At 38.8% G+C, this 14,842-nt stretch overlaps 5 protein-coding genes across 7 annotated transcripts in view; 1 reads left to right on the top strand and 4 right to left on the bottom strand.

The window, feature by feature from the left end:
• LOC108863517 (CRC domain-containing protein TSO1) overlaps positions 1 to 4,838 on the bottom strand; it is a 92,981-nt gene extending 88,143 nt beyond the window's left edge. The window contains exon 1 of the mRNA XM_057010201.1: positions 4,829 to 4,838. The gene's annotated coding sequence lies outside the window, so the exon portion shown is untranslated. The remainder of the gene's footprint in view (positions 1 to 4,828) is intronic.
• On the bottom strand, positions 3,958 to 4,762 carry LOC108858179 (uncharacterized). Its single transcript, XM_018632143.2, has 3 exons — positions 4,390 to 4,762; positions 4,234 to 4,322; positions 3,958 to 4,154 (listed from the first exon to the last, which is right to left on the bottom strand). Exons 1-3 carry the CDS (start codon positions 4,622 to 4,624, stop codon positions 4,098 to 4,100), a joined length of 381 nt encoding a protein of 126 aa, XP_018487645.1. The 5' UTR covers positions 4,625 to 4,762; the 3' UTR covers positions 3,958 to 4,097.
• Positions 4,839 to 5,166: 328 nt separating the features above from the next.
• Positions 5,167 to 6,338, top strand: LOC108862350 (late embryogenesis abundant protein 31). Its single transcript, XM_018636449.2, has 3 exons — positions 5,167 to 5,539; positions 5,631 to 5,936; positions 6,017 to 6,338. Exons 1-3 carry the CDS (start codon positions 5,222 to 5,224, stop codon positions 6,179 to 6,181), a joined length of 789 nt encoding a protein of 262 aa, XP_018491951.1. The 5' UTR covers positions 5,167 to 5,221; the 3' UTR covers positions 6,182 to 6,338.
• Positions 6,339 to 6,402: 64 nt separating this feature from the next.
• On the bottom strand, positions 6,403 to 7,575 carry LOC108862351 (prefoldin subunit 2). Of its 3 annotated transcripts, none has more exons than XM_018636453.2 (2): positions 7,327 to 7,575; positions 6,403 to 6,998 (listed from the first exon to the last, which is right to left on the bottom strand). In XM_018636453.2, the coding sequence occupies exon 2, from the start codon at positions 6,991 to 6,993 to the stop codon at positions 6,535 to 6,537; it is 459 nt and encodes a 152-aa protein (XP_018491955.1). In that variant the 5' UTR covers positions 6,994 to 6,998; positions 7,327 to 7,575; the 3' UTR covers positions 6,403 to 6,534. The 3 variants fall into 3 exon arrangements, with proteins under 3 accessions (XP_018491955.1, XP_018491953.1, XP_018491952.1); XM_018636451.2 differs by having other exon boundaries at positions 6,403 to 7,007; positions 7,327 to 7,570; XM_018636450.2 differs by having other exon boundaries at positions 6,403 to 7,010; positions 7,327 to 7,568.
• A 1,687-nt stretch (positions 7,576 to 9,262) lies between these two features.
• On the bottom strand, positions 9,263 to 13,357 carry LOC108862349 (uncharacterized). The gene is made up of 3 exons (XM_018636448.2): positions 12,332 to 13,357; positions 10,571 to 10,878; positions 9,263 to 9,889 (listed from the first exon to the last, which is right to left on the bottom strand). Exons 1-3 carry the CDS (start codon positions 13,195 to 13,197, stop codon positions 9,534 to 9,536), a joined length of 1,530 nt encoding a protein of 509 aa, XP_018491950.1. The 5' UTR covers positions 13,198 to 13,357; the 3' UTR covers positions 9,263 to 9,533.
• Positions 13,358 to 14,842: the final 1,485 nt, after the last annotated feature.

Genomic DNA, 14,842 nt, shown 5'->3' with positions numbered 1-14,842 from the left:
TATTATCTTTTATTTGTAAAAAAAACTTGAGAAATGAGAAATTTATATTTTTTAAATACAAAAAAACTTGAGAAATGAGAAATTTATATTTTTTAAATACAAAAAAACTTGAGAAATGAGAAATTTAATATTTTTTTCCAAAATCTAAATATCCAAAAACCCGACCCGAAATATCCGAACCCAAACTAAAAATATCCGAACCTGACCCGAAGTAAAGAAATACCCGAACGGGTATTACACTTCTATACCAAAATACTCGAAAATCCGAAATACCCGATTCGAACCCGAACGGGTATCCGAACGCCCACCCCAGCCCAGTTTCTTTGGTCAGGTTTTCAAGTCTTTGTACCGTTTCTAGCGTCAACACAAAAAAAGTCTTTTTTCTTTAAATGAAAACTTAATTTATTTTTATAAGAGTGAATTTTGTTTTGTTTGGAAGCCGACAGACGGGGGAAATCTCAATCCAGATTAACGCCCCAGAAAAGGGTTTGAATATCTATGAAGAAGAGCCGAGGAAAAAAGGATGCGTTTGCTGTGGAGCGTGAAGGAGAGAAATCGAAGAAGCGCAGAACACACTCTGATGGTGATGATAATGGTAAGAGAGAAACGGGAAAGAGAAAGAGAGTAGTTGATTATTGTGATTTAGAAGCTCAAGAAAAGTCCAACATGAAGAAGAAGAAGAAGAAGAAGAAACCAACTTATGAGGAGCCTCTCTGGAAGCAGAGTCAGGATACTTATGAGGAGAGGTTTGTATCGAAAGCTACTTGGGAGCAACTTCGATCAACACATTCTGTGGTGGCCTGGTCCAACATAGTTTGGTTTCCTCAAGCTCTTCCTCGACAGGCGTTCATCACCTGGTTAGCGTGTAGAAACAGACTGGACACCGGAGATCGAATGAGACAATGGGGCCACACGCAGATCTGTCTATTGTGTGGCGAACCTGATGAAACGCGTGATCACCTATTTTTTGCTTGTCCCTTCACCTACACGATTTGGACGATGTTGATGGCACCTTTCCTAGCTGGCCGCATTAACCCTGACTGGTCCAGGACTATTGCGAGTCTCAGAAACAACAGACTCCCCAAAATAGATACACAGATAGTGAAGATGACTTTCCAAGCTTCGATTTATTGGACTTGGCGCGAAAGAAATGGACGTCGTTATCTTAATCCTCCTCACTCGGCAGTGTACATTGCTCGGTCTGTCTACCGCGAAATGCAGAATCGATTGATAGCACTGCATCATGGAAAAGGGGATGGGGTATTGAATGAAGGACTGAATAGATGGAACACCAAGACTGTGCTACCCTAGCTTTGACTCCACCATAACAGAAGAGATCTCTCCCACTTATCTATTTCTGTTGCTTTTCCATTTGTTTCAACTTCAAAGTAGAGCATTCTTGTGCTCAAAGCTCATCTCATTGTTTTCTCTTCTCCTGATCCCCTAGTTTAGGATCATGAGATTGTACAACCTTTTTTTGTTGTTATAAAGTTAACATTTCAGCAAAAAAAAAAGAAGATTCACAAGCTGAATCTACTGAAGATGCAAAGAAGAATCAAAGTGTGGATTCAGAGGCTGAAGGAAACGTCTTGAACTCTATGAAAATTGCAAAGAAGAAGAAGAAGCAAAGGGAAGATCCAGAGGGTAACCAAGTTGAGCTGGTGAGGGGCAAGCGGTTTACAAAGGAAGAAGACGAGTTAATCAATAAAGCTGTATTCGAATACGTAGAAGCCCATGTTTTAGGAGACCAAGGGGTTGACATGGTTATGAACTGCAGATCACACCCACAAGTCAAAGGCTGTTGGAAAGAAATAACGCATGCTTTGCCTTGGAGGCCATATTCTGCTGTCTACTGTCGTGCTCATAGTTTATTTGAAGAGGGATCAAAGGGGTTATGGAGTAAAGAGGATTTCGAACTCGTCAAAGAGCATCAAAAGAAACACGGCAACCATTGGAAAACTCTTGCACGTTGGTCGAGAGAGGAGTACCAAAACTTGTTTGATCTTGTCAACAAAGACCTTAGAAAGAAAGCGTTCCAAAAGAAGCGGTCGCAACACAGGATGCTCCGAGATAACATCTGTTGGATATGGATCTAGCACAAAGCCCATTACCATGCTAGACCCAAAATTAGGCTCGGCCCATTAACAAATGGGTGATTCCACAAGCAGACAAAGCAGTACTTTCACTATAAAAAGGAGATGTCAGAGCCACAGAAAGGAGAGACTGAAAAGATCATAGACCACCAGAAGTCAGAGACAGCTACCTCTCTCCACCTGAGCGAGCTCGTCTCCGACGACCACCGGAAAACGCCACCTCTAAAAGTCCGAGACGACCTCTTCTCACCAGAACGAGCTCGTCTCCGGCGACTAGGAACATTTGTAAAGAGAATCAGTTTAGACGATCTCGCTTAGACGATCTCTTTAAGTTCTTGTAATTTCCGAGCTTGTTATTCTTGACTCTTAATATGAAAATCTCCACCTCATTTACTTCTTTTATTATTCTACCTCATTGACCGGATATAGCAACAACAACATCCCTTGGATGGCCATAAGCAACCAGCTCGGAACTAGGGAGAACACCACCTGCTGCCGTAAATGGTATGATCAGTGGACGTCACCTATGGTGGCGAAGGGGATATGGGCTAACGTTGATGACTATAGGCTCTTGGACGAGCTTACGAATCTGGATGCTGCTTGTGTCGACGACGTGGATTGGGATGATCTTGTGGAGAATCGAGATGGAGATGTTTGTAGGAGTCGGTAGGACCAGATGGTGCGTCATATCGGTTTACCTGGAACCAAAACATTTGCAGAACAAGTTGAGATTATTTCTCAAAGGTATTGCCCTGACATAGCTGAAGACAGAGAAGACTTCGACAACAGGCCCTATGAAGACTAATGAAAGGATATCAAAGGGTAGAGAAGATCCAATAAGGACAAATGCTACCACACTTATTAGTCTCTCTTTACAGGTATCTTATAATTGGTAGGAGTTTACATGTGCACAGTCCGAATGATTCAGTATCCATTTGATTTTTAAGACTCCACCCTAGACCACTAACATTCCTGTTATCGATCTATGAAGCATCATTTAAGTCTAGAGGATATTTTATTAACTGCTTGGATTTTTGGTACCTTTATTTGTATTATTCTGAACATGTATTAAGGGCACGAAGTAAAAAAGGAATGATCCATTTCATAAACATGTCCTCAAGATTAAGAAAAAAAATATACATTAAGATCAGCGTGTATTGGTACTTTAGTTCCTGTGTTCTGGAGACATTTTCTGTAATGCACAAAAACATTGATGGTCCAAAGTACGTACAGATGGGTGGATTGGTTCATAAGATAGAAAGAATCGCAGACAGTATTGTCCATATTCCGTCACCACAGATCAGTCCAGGATCTACTGAACAGAGGACAAAGAACCATTTCAATGGTGGGAATATCAATGGGATAATTGCGGAAATGGCTTCTAGACACACATAACCAGAAACCGCAAAACCTGAGGGGGTTATATGATCCTTGAGAAATACTTCATCTATTTTCTTCCTCTCCAGCAGTGTTTCCGATGACTCACTACTCTCATCTGAATCAAGAAACGCTTAAGAATATGCTTGAGACAGAGTATTACCTAAATATGCAATAATAGATGAGCCAGAATCATATATCTGTCACAGGTAAAGACAGGTAGATGTTGTTTGAAGCTTTTGTTGCAGAGTTCCTTCAGTACAATAGTGAGGTAACCTGTTTCAATACTATGTTTTTCTTGTAGTGAAAGAAGGATAATCAAACCATCTTAAAAGATGGAGGGAACAAAAAAGAATCACAGTGAGACTGTAACAGTCATAAAAAGAAGTGGTGATGAAGTATCTAACCAGTTAATTTGAAATTGAATTACATGAGGCGAAACTGTTTTATCAGAATTACGAATGCTTACATATCAAATAAACATAAACTTGGATTCATATATTCTATAATATCTCAACTAATCACATCTTGTCATCAACCAAATTGTCATATCTATAGTTTACATTATACAAAAAGGACGATCAAATAGCCCACCCACCAAAACTAATTAATCCATTCATCTTTGGCTTAATGACTCCCATGCAAACAACTCTCTTCATGAAGTATCATCAATTGTTCAGCTACCTAACCAATCACACGACCATAAATTTAGTTTACAAGTAAATAATCACATTTTAAATATAACAAAATGAAAAATAGGGACCTCTTCAATGCTGCCATCTTCCATCTCTGTGTTGAAAGAAAGAAGCAAGCTCTCATGTAGAAAACTCTCTATCTCATCCACCGTAATTACTGCTCATGATCATAACTTCATATCAATACACCGAACATTTGAAGATTAAGGAAAAGCAAAACGAACCATTTGTTTGAGACAAGAGATGAAAAAGATGGTGAGCAAGCTCTTGAGATTTCTCAAGAGAATCGTTGCCTCCCCACTTATTCTTCACGGCCATCTGAAGCCCTCCCCACCGCGAAAGAAGCTCTCCGATGCCTCTCCGGAGATCAGAGTCGTCGCCGGCCATAGGACGCACGTGCTTGTGATGATACGTGGCCGGGATCACGTGAGCGTCGAACGTTTTCCCTCCGGTTCCCATATCTTCGGCCGGAGAACCAAAAAGGGTCTCGTTCCGACCGAAGACAAAATGGTTCTTCCGCCTTGTTGCTCCGTTTAACGGAGAACAGATACCGGAAGATTTTGCGTATGGGAACACAAAAGAGAAAGAAAAAATAGAAACGTCTAATGAAAATGCAGTGTTATTATTATTGTAAACTCTGTTTTTCCTAAAATGGAAATGACCAGAAAAAGAGAGAGATCCCGAGAAAATAGGGAAAGTTTTTGAGTTTGCCATAACGACAAAGATTTTGTTATTTGACTTGAGTTCAGAAAGATTGTTTGACTTCTTTTTCAACCTTTTCTTGTCGTGATCTTTTCTTCGACTGCAAACGTGGACGATGCACGAAGATTGCTAGAATAGGTTCTTAATCGGTCCGATTCATCTATGAGATTATGCTTTATCATCATGCTTTAGACTTGGAAACCTGACACGTGTCTCCCTTAGTCACGTCACTGACAAGTGTCAAAGTCTCGTAACGTTGGTCTCACAACTCATGTGCCTCCTCTTTTTATACTCCCTTCTCTCCACGAGCTGTGTAACTTGTAACACACACAATCAAAAACATCGGAGAGAGAGATGAGTCAACAAGAGCAACCACGTAGGCCACAAGAGCCGGTGAAATACGGAGACGTTTTCGAGGTCTCCGGGGAGCTAGCCGATAAGACCATAGCGCCCGAGGATGCAAACATGATGCAAGCAGCCGAGACGCGCGTCTTCGGACACACTCAAAAAGGCGGTTCAGCCGCCGTCATGCAGTCTGCAGCCACTGCCAACAGACGTGGTGGCTTCGTCCATCAAGGCGACGCAACCGACGTCGCGGCTGAACATGGCGTCACCGTGGCGCAAACCGACGTCCCTGGTGCACGTGTCACCACAGAATTCGTCGGTGGACAGGTCCACAAGGGATCATTTTCAAGACTATTATATTGTTTTTTCCGAAATTTTTTCTTGTTATGTAACGTTATCAAGATTTTTTTATTGATAGGTCGTTGGACAATACGTGGAACCCAGGCCTGTGGCGACTACGGCGGCTATAGACGCTGAAACGTTGGGACTAGGTTTGCAGAGTGCGATAACAATAGGAGAAGCATTGGAGGCAGCTGTACAAACCGCTGGAAACAAACCGGTGGATCAGAGCGATGCAGCAGCGATCCAAGCGGCTGAGGTCAGAGCTTCTGGCACCAACGTTATCGCTCCCGGTGGAATAGCTGCTTCAGCTCAATCAGCAGCGAATCACAACGCTACTGTGGACCGTGACGAAGACAAAATAAAGCTCGTCGATGTTTTGGCGGTTGAACTCTAGTTTTCGAATAATTTCAACTCGTGAGTTTTGAACATTGTGTTAAATGTTTTTTTGAACCGGATTTGTAGGGTGCGACGGGGAAGTTACAGGCGGATAAAGCTGTGACGAGGCAGGATGCAGAGGGAATAGTGAGCGCTGAGCTGAGGAACAACCCTAATCTGACTACTCATCCAGGTGGTGTGGCCGCTTCTGTTACCGCCGCAGCTAGGCTTAACGAGAAGGCAGATATATGAAAAGAGATGGTTGTAATAAAGCTTTTCTTATAAATCAAGGAACTAGTGATGTTGTAATATCGTCAAGGTTTTATTTCTGTTCTTGTTTTTGTTCTGTCTGTTCAAAACATAATGTTAAAGGGGTTCCAAACATGGAGACTTTCATGTTTAAGTTAAAGCTTTTCCATAACTCTCTCGCTTAGTGGATAAAGATGGATGATGAATAACTTTATAAGAAAGCATAACACAAAACTGATTTATAAATTGGCAAGTCTCCAGTCTACTAAGTTTCGTAACATGCAAAACATTCCAGAGAAACTCTTAGCAAAACACCATTAAAGAAGATACAAGAGTTATAAAGAAGGAAGAAAGTTTTACTGGCTGGAAGTGGCAGCAGCAGCAGCAGCGCCGACAAGAACACCTTGAGCATTACCTTCCTTTTTGTTATTACCCTCTTCCTTGGAATCGTCCTGCTTCCTTAGCCTGATCTGATACTTAGCTTCAAACTCACTCATATCTTTCTTCTTCTTCTCCAACGTCTCGTAAAGCTTCCTCACAACCTCCTCGAGCCCTTCCTTGTTGCGCTGGACAGCTGGGAGGACCTCTCTGACGGTTCTCTCCACGAGAACGCCTCCAATCATGCGGAAGCATTTCCTAGACTGGTCGAGAGGCTGGATTGCGTTGATGACGAGAGAGTGTTCGCTGACTTGCATCTCGAGGTCGGTGATGTTGGAATAGATCTGGCTCAGCTCTGATCTCATGGACTCGTACATGTTCAGAACCGCTTGCTCGTTCGGTGGCTCTCTCAAGCTGCTGCCGCCACCGCTCGCCATTGCTTCTGTACACTCTACTATATCAGATCAAGATCAGACCAACTTATGGAATCAGTCCAAGAACATGACAAGTAATACTAATGCATCTGAATCGAACTCAAATCGTATAATATGTGCACACAATAATCCATCAGAAGCAATCTACATACAAATAATAAATTACATATACTTTTATCCTAAACATACAAGATGGAAATTAGGGTTTCGATGTCAACGATTCCATAACTAGGAGATGTTTGGTTTCGACTAGTCTAGGTTTAATTTTCTGGGAACATCGAAGAAGCTTGATCGGGATAGAAGGCGCTTGTTTCAACAAGATAATAGGGAACTTACCTTTTAGAAGCGAAACCACAGGAGGAAGATCGTAGAAGCTCTTTGCTGGCTTAGGTAACAGAAAGATCGAGAGAGAGAGAGAGAGAGAGCGCGGCGCAGAGGGTAGTGACGAAGAAGAGAAGAAGCCAGCCAGGGTTGGGTTTACCACGTAAATTGAACCGGTTTTAAGACTAAAATCGTACCGGTTTTGTGATACTGTGGTTAACAAACCGGTTTTTGAGATTTCAATAAGATGGAGACGAAAGGTATTAATTTCATCAAAGCGCCTGTTTATAATGTGATTAGATTAGATGATGAATGGTGCGCATATGTTGAAGGATATAATTATAGTTTTGTTGAAGAAGGGAAAAGTCTTTTTTTTTAGGCTAAAAAGTTTATACAATGAGATGATCAAAAGAGCGATTAGCTCCTGGATTCTTCACTTGAAACCTCTGTGTATCCCCATTACTACAATTTGAATTATTAAAGTTACCTCGTTTTTTTTGCATCATTAGAATTGACATATGCTAAAAAAAAACTTTTTCTGTGGATATGTACAAAATGTAAAACGGGACAATGACAGATGAACAATTATTGAAACATCCTTACTCATTAACTATTTAGTTCTTAACTATTATTAAAATTAAAGCGACAAAACACAATTAGAATGAGACGAAATATGGAACTGGCTATATAAATAAATGGGTCCGCAGTGGACGTCTATAACCCCCGTTTACTGCTCACAATTTACAGAAAAAGGAGAGAATTTTGAAAATGTTGTAGGGAGAAATCAAATGCATAATGGACAATGATCTAAATTCATGCACTGGATTGACATGACATTAGTCTAGTTAGACTAGCTAGTCTTATAGTAACATGAATAAGACACATTTTGCACCATCTCGAGTCTTTTTTCATATGTTTTCGTTAGAAAGTCTGATTATAATATGCAGTTAACTCTTACCCACTACACAAAGTATTTTGTCCTATAGGTTGTAAATTTTTAAAAGCAATATCCGGCCGGCTAGTTCTTATCATGGTGGGCAGTGGCCACAATATGATCCTATGTACGTTGATAAACATTAATTGTCGGCAACCTTGAAATAAATCAATCAAATGGTGAAATTTTATATTCATCTATATGAATTTTGATATAATAATGCTAATGAGATATATCTGTTGTCATCAATATTTTTTTTGTACACCACTGCAGAATCTTTTGTCATCAATCCATAAGACGAATTGATGCCCTTCTCTAACACAAGTCACGGGTCTGAAAATTAGTTATATATATCTTTCTAATCACGACAAATGATGTAGACGGAGTCGACAAATGATGTAGACGGAGTCGACAAATGAAAACAGGAAAGAAATTTTTGGTCAAGAGTCACTATGATTCAACGTATTAGGTGAAGTCAGCACACAAAAGTAGAGTAAAAAATCATTAAACCCTTCTCTACCGAACTTGTCAATTAAACAGACGTAAATAACGTGAAAAGGAGAAACAAGATCATATATTTCTAGTGGCTAAAGCAAAGCACCCAGAGGATACAATATGCTTCTTCTTGTCTGCTTTTCATTTTCATTCCAATTCATAGAATTTTAAACACAAAGAAGTTATATTGGTACACTTATTAAGATTGGCGACAGCAGTTTTTTTTCTCTTGAATAAAAAAAACACAGAAGTTATTACCTTGCGTAGGCATCAGAACACCTGCTGTTTATATTGCTCAAGTACCAATATAAAAAGCAGGACAACACTAACTCAATGTCATATATATCAAATACATATACAAAAGGCACTAAGACACCATTGGTTGGCTTAACACTCGCATCTCTTTTAGCAGAGAAAACATAAGCAACCATAGGACTATGAATATGTATAGGTGTTAGTTTTTATTAGCTGGCTAAAGCCAAACGAACAAGATGACAACCAAAAGGGAAAGAAGAAAGAAAATAAAATAAAAATGAACAGCTACATCAAAACTCAAAAGCATCAATCACAATTTACTGTTGTTAAACAGAAGCTCGTATAGTATATCATCCCACACCCATATTAGTCTATATGCAATGTGATCACTGAATCAAAGGATCAAGAGAACCAAGAAATTTATTCAAATGATAATTAAAAAAAACAAACTAAAACTTCGCTTATGACTAACATACAGATTCAGTAGGTAATAAATACCCTGAAATTAAAGTGTACCTTCTGGAGGAGACCTGTAAATTCACTTTGATCCTGCGAGTTCTCTTAGGCTCTCGATTGTGGTCTTCTTCTTTGTCTCCATATCGACTTTGTCCAAGTCTTTTACGGTCGCCAGATAACCATAAAGGACCCTCCTTTTCTCACCTGTCTTACCATCAACTTCCATAAGACTAGGGTTTTTCTCATCATCATTGCTTGGAGTAAATGGCTGTAACCCGGCCCAACTTTTACGCCCACGGTTCGTCTTCTCAAAGTATTCAGCCACTCTCAAAGCTTCCCTGAGCCCTGAATCATCTCCCGCAAACTTAAAGAGGGTGATTCCCAAATGACCGTCTCTTCCATACAGTGCCCTTGATTTCCAAACGTTGAATTTTAGCTCTGTAAATGCAGATAGACATCAAAACCAAGGCAGCAAAAATGTATCATCGATAAGGCCTATAGCTACATACTGGTTTTGTGCACACCAATCATTAGCCTAATCACATTGAACATTTTGGAACCTAATGTGAAACACGCGGAAGTTCCGAAACTAGAAGCTAACGTTCCTATAGAAAAGGCTAGGGAAAATGATGACGTAACAAAGTTCTGTTAAAGAAGCTTATATACTTCTTAGACCACAATTTACTAGACTATGTTATTAGAAGTAGTTAAAGAAAGTACAGCATATTATTCTATGGCAAGTAATAGCTGTTTCCAATTCACAAAAGGGATCCAAGGAAACTGAAGGAAGAATGTCCCTGAGATTCTGAGAATGAAAGTTAGATGATAATAAGATAATGTTAGATGCAAGACTATTACTTAAGAACACCGTTTGGGGCATCCTTCTAGTGTTAGCAAAAAAAAAGTAGGGATTTGGACCCTGAACTTTCTTCTGAAAGATCAAGGAAATGATTTTGGTGGCACAGATCTGAGATAACAATCAGATGCCAAATCATTAAGAGTAAGGGACTCATCTATAAGTCGAACTGATGGAGATAACCTACTTTACGTAAAAAGAACGAGACTAAAAGCAAAGAGAATCCTAAGGTGCAGATATATAAACTTTGCCGCATGTTGTACCTCTAATTCTGTCATCCATTCTTTTGCTTCCAAGACCTTCCATACGCCCATCTTTACCCTTCCCTGTACTAGTATTGTGAACAATAATATGAGGTGGCCATAGAATCAGCTCGTCTTGATTGATTGCTACCATTTCCGCAGGTAGATTCTGGTATGCCTTCGAATTATCAGGGGGCTTTGAGAAATTCCATCCCATCAATACACATAAAGCTTTGTGTAGGCCTAAGTGATGCACACGTGAGCTAGCATCATCGCAATAGTATGTGTGCATTACCAAACCATGTGTATCCTGGACGTCTTTAGGAGACCTGTGTTTAAGCAGAAGTCGAATTGGAAACACTCATTCAGATTCACCAAACAAATTCTGCATACAATAGTCTGAGATTTTAATCTCAGGAAAATCAGAATCACCAAAAACTATATGATTAGATGTGTAGTAACATCCACAAATCAGTTTATTAAAACGAAAATGTGCATTGAATAAGCCCGAAGCTATAGAATAGGGTTATAAATGATGCAAGGAAAACACATAACATAGATAAAACACACATAAATATCTGGAGTACCATCATAACATAGCAAAAGAGTTGGAAAATACATAGATAACTATGGAAGGCTTTAGAGAACTTCATCGTAAGCTTTTACATCCAAAGAAGCTTATTCTGTGACATGAAAGAGCATTCAAAAATAGGTCATCCTTGGCACTAATTGGAACGGCCATCTAAGCGACCATGCAATTCATCATACCAAACTAGTTGACAACCTCCATCTAGTTATCAAGCTGGATTAAAATTTAGATGGAAGTGCCTATAGTTACAATATCTACATCACCTAAAAAGTTAAGAATACGAAGTCGGCCAACTTAACATGCTGGATTCATGAATCACGAGTTACAGCAGTGAGGGAGAGTAAGCACATTATTTAGTGATAACAGAAAACTGATTTAAGGGTCACTATCAATAAGAGCTGCATATTATTTGATACATTGTGTGAAATATAAATTAATCCTGAGATAAATAGTAAGTAATGCGGGTGCCTATCAATAAGAGCTGCATATTATTTGATACTTTGTGTGAAATATAAATAATCCTGAGATAAATAATAAGTAATGCGGGTGCCTATCATACCCAGTTAGCATGGACATATCAGCACACTGATTTTAAACAGCTGCAAGAAAACTACCATTATATTGGACCAAGTATTAAAATTAATCCTGCAGAAATGCAAGGACTAATAACTTGAGTCGAAAGATGCCCAGAAACAATTAATATGATGTAGAACAAAGATTAGATTTTTAAAAATATGAGATACAAAAGAGCAGTCCAAGGAGCATTAGAGACGAAGGAGATAACAACAAAGTTAAATAACACCTAATATCAAAGTAAAATAGCTCAATTGAATTATCTAAGAGGCAATTCAATAGAGAGTAAACCCAAAACATCGAATATGAGTAATCAATATAAGCATATGCAAGTTACTGCTGCATTGTTATAGAAGAAAAGTTTCATTAACTACATTAGCAAACAACAACGTTAAGCTACTCAGGAATGCTACACATTTAGCTAACATCACAAGCACAAAACCATGTCAAGATAAGTGCAACGTTCTGAAGGTATTTTAGTGTTCTCTCTTTACTTTTGTTCATACTCATTGATCCATCTACGACACGACTGACCAATTAAAGAAACCATCAAGAACAAGGCAATAAGAGTCTCCAGCAAAAAACAAACACAAGACACAGATAGAAGAAAGCCATCAAACCTGCCACAGACGAGACACTGAAGCCGCCCTTTCCTGCCGTTCTCCAAGTAGCTCTTCTTCTCCAAGGGGTCCTCGTAAATCCGCTTAACCAAATCAAGAAACGCTTTCTTGAACGCAACCTGATCGACCTGACCTCCATTCTCATCCCTGCTAGATCCTACCACCCGCATATGCTTAGCCGCTCTAGCATCTTCTCTACTCGTACCAGCCGCCATAAACGATGACTGATCATTAGGATTCGCAGCAAACCGCATAAACTGCTGTCTTTGTCTCAGCAATTCATCTCTATCAATCTCCTCTTCCCCTGGATGTTTCCGTTTCATCGAGCCTTCGGGACGATCCCACTGCCTCTGATCTCTGAACTCAGGAGGGAATCTACCGAACTCGGATCCGATGAATCTATTATTAGCAGCCGGATCGGGGAGACGGGGTGGTTTGGGAGGGAAATCACGGTAATTAGGAGGAAGCGCGAAGTACGATCGGACGCTCCCGTCAACGAGGACGATGGTGCGACGCTCGAGCATATGGAACCCGTAAGTCGGCGCGGGAGGTGCGCCGAGCGCCGCCGCCGACGACGGATCTGGGAAAGCGAATTGAGCGGGCGCGGGTAAAGCGGGACGCGATGATGAAGAGGAAGGTGTTGGATTGGGACGGGATTGGCTAGGGTTCGGAGGAGGATTCGTGAGTTTCTTATCGGGGATTTTCGGCTTGGTCTTACTGCTTCCACCACCATCGTTGTTGTTTGAACCCCAACGAGATTTACGGTGATGGGAAGAAGAAGGGGCGGCGGCGGCGGAGGTGGGAGCGGAGGACGTTGTTGGTGGAGGCTTTTGCGGCGTTGACTTGGCGTTATTGCCTCCGACCATCCTCAATTGCTGCGAAGACGAGGTTCGTGGATCTTGATTCTTTACCTTCAAGCAACTATCGATTCTATCTGATCTTCTATGGAAGAATGAAACCTGACTCGAGGATTTTTAATAGGTAAAACCGTAAAATAGGTTAGAGAGTCGTTGTTGATCAAAAAAAAAAAAAAAGGTTAGAGAGTCTTTGTTCATTTATACTTTTTTTTCTTCTAATTAGTCAGTTTTAAATAGAATAGATTATTCACATAATAACAAAACTAATCATTAATAATCATTATAAATCATATACAATTTTGATATACAAAAATTGATTTCCAAAAATAAATTTAAAATTTTGAATCTAAATTTGTTAGAATATATATTATATTTTTTTTTACAAGAATAAGATAGGTATTAACTTATTTTATACATTTTATAAAAGTTTTTTTCTGAATGAATGTTAAATTGGTGTTTATAAAAAAAAATCTTTTAAATCTAAGTGTTTCAAGGATTAGAAATTTGTTTTGCTCATGCTAATTCTTACTCTCTAATGCCAAACCAAAAAGAAAGAATTCCTCTAAGTTTCTTGGGACCATTCTTGCTGCTCAAGCTAAACTTGTTCCTGATGCTTTTTTCAACAATCTTTTTTGAACACTTGAACCTGCATATGAGGCTCCCCATATCTTCTTTTGTTCCTCTACTGCCACAGCAAATGATTGTGCTTTGCATAACGTGGATGATTGGTTGTATTGTATTTCTTTACTTTAGCTTTATTTATTTTTAAATCACTAAATTTTATCAATCATGTTGTAGCTTTATTTTTGAAAATTAAAATATACAACAAATTTCTATTAATTTTTAACAATCATACTTTAGCTTTAATTTTAAAACTACAGCAAAAAAACAATTTTTTCTCTTATGTATTTTATACAAAAATCATACATCTTTGTTTTATATGTGGTAGAAACTGTAAAATGAAAAAAACTATCTATAATATCAAATCAATTAGATAATCATAATTAAAACATCTATAAATATTTAATTTAATTCTGTGTGTTTTAAATATTATTGAAATATTTTAAATAACATAAATATTATTTACATATCACATCTTAAATAACAGTAAACTTTGATTATTTATAAAATTAATATAAATTATTTTAGTTGATAAAAATAATTATTTTATATATACATCACATATTTTATTTTGAAATATCTACAGCATATAGCTTACAATTACAATAAATTTAACTACTGCAAAAGTCGCTGCTGGAAAATCTATAATAACAACTATACAGCTATAACCAACTTACCTACAACTAAAATTTTACAGCCACAGTTGAACCATTGATCACTAACATATCTTAGGCAGAACTCTTTCTCCACCTCCTTGCAATTATCAGAGACTATCTTTTTAACTTCAGTCCAATGAGTAGAGTAAGCTCTTTTAAGTATTCCTTTTTGTGAGAAACTCTCACACTTCTGAAGAGTAAGGACAATCAAAGATCATGTGATCTCGAGATTCCGGAGAGGAGTTGCAAAGAACACACACTTGATTTACCCCATTCAACCATCGCAACACTATGTCCATTGTTTTATAAAAGTTATAATTCATATCGTAAAGTTTTCTCTATCATTTATCTAAATATAGAGAGATTGTTTGTCTTAA

Source organism: Raphanus sativus, chromosome 5 (assembly GCF_000801105.2).
Source record: "Raphanus sativus cultivar WK10039 chromosome 5, ASM80110v3, whole genome shotgun sequence".
Taxonomy (NCBI): Eukaryota; Viridiplantae; Streptophyta; class Magnoliopsida; order Brassicales; family Brassicaceae; genus Raphanus; species Raphanus sativus.
The sequence above is the reverse complement of the archived record's forward strand: the minus strand, read 5'-3'. Positions and strand labels throughout refer to the sequence as shown.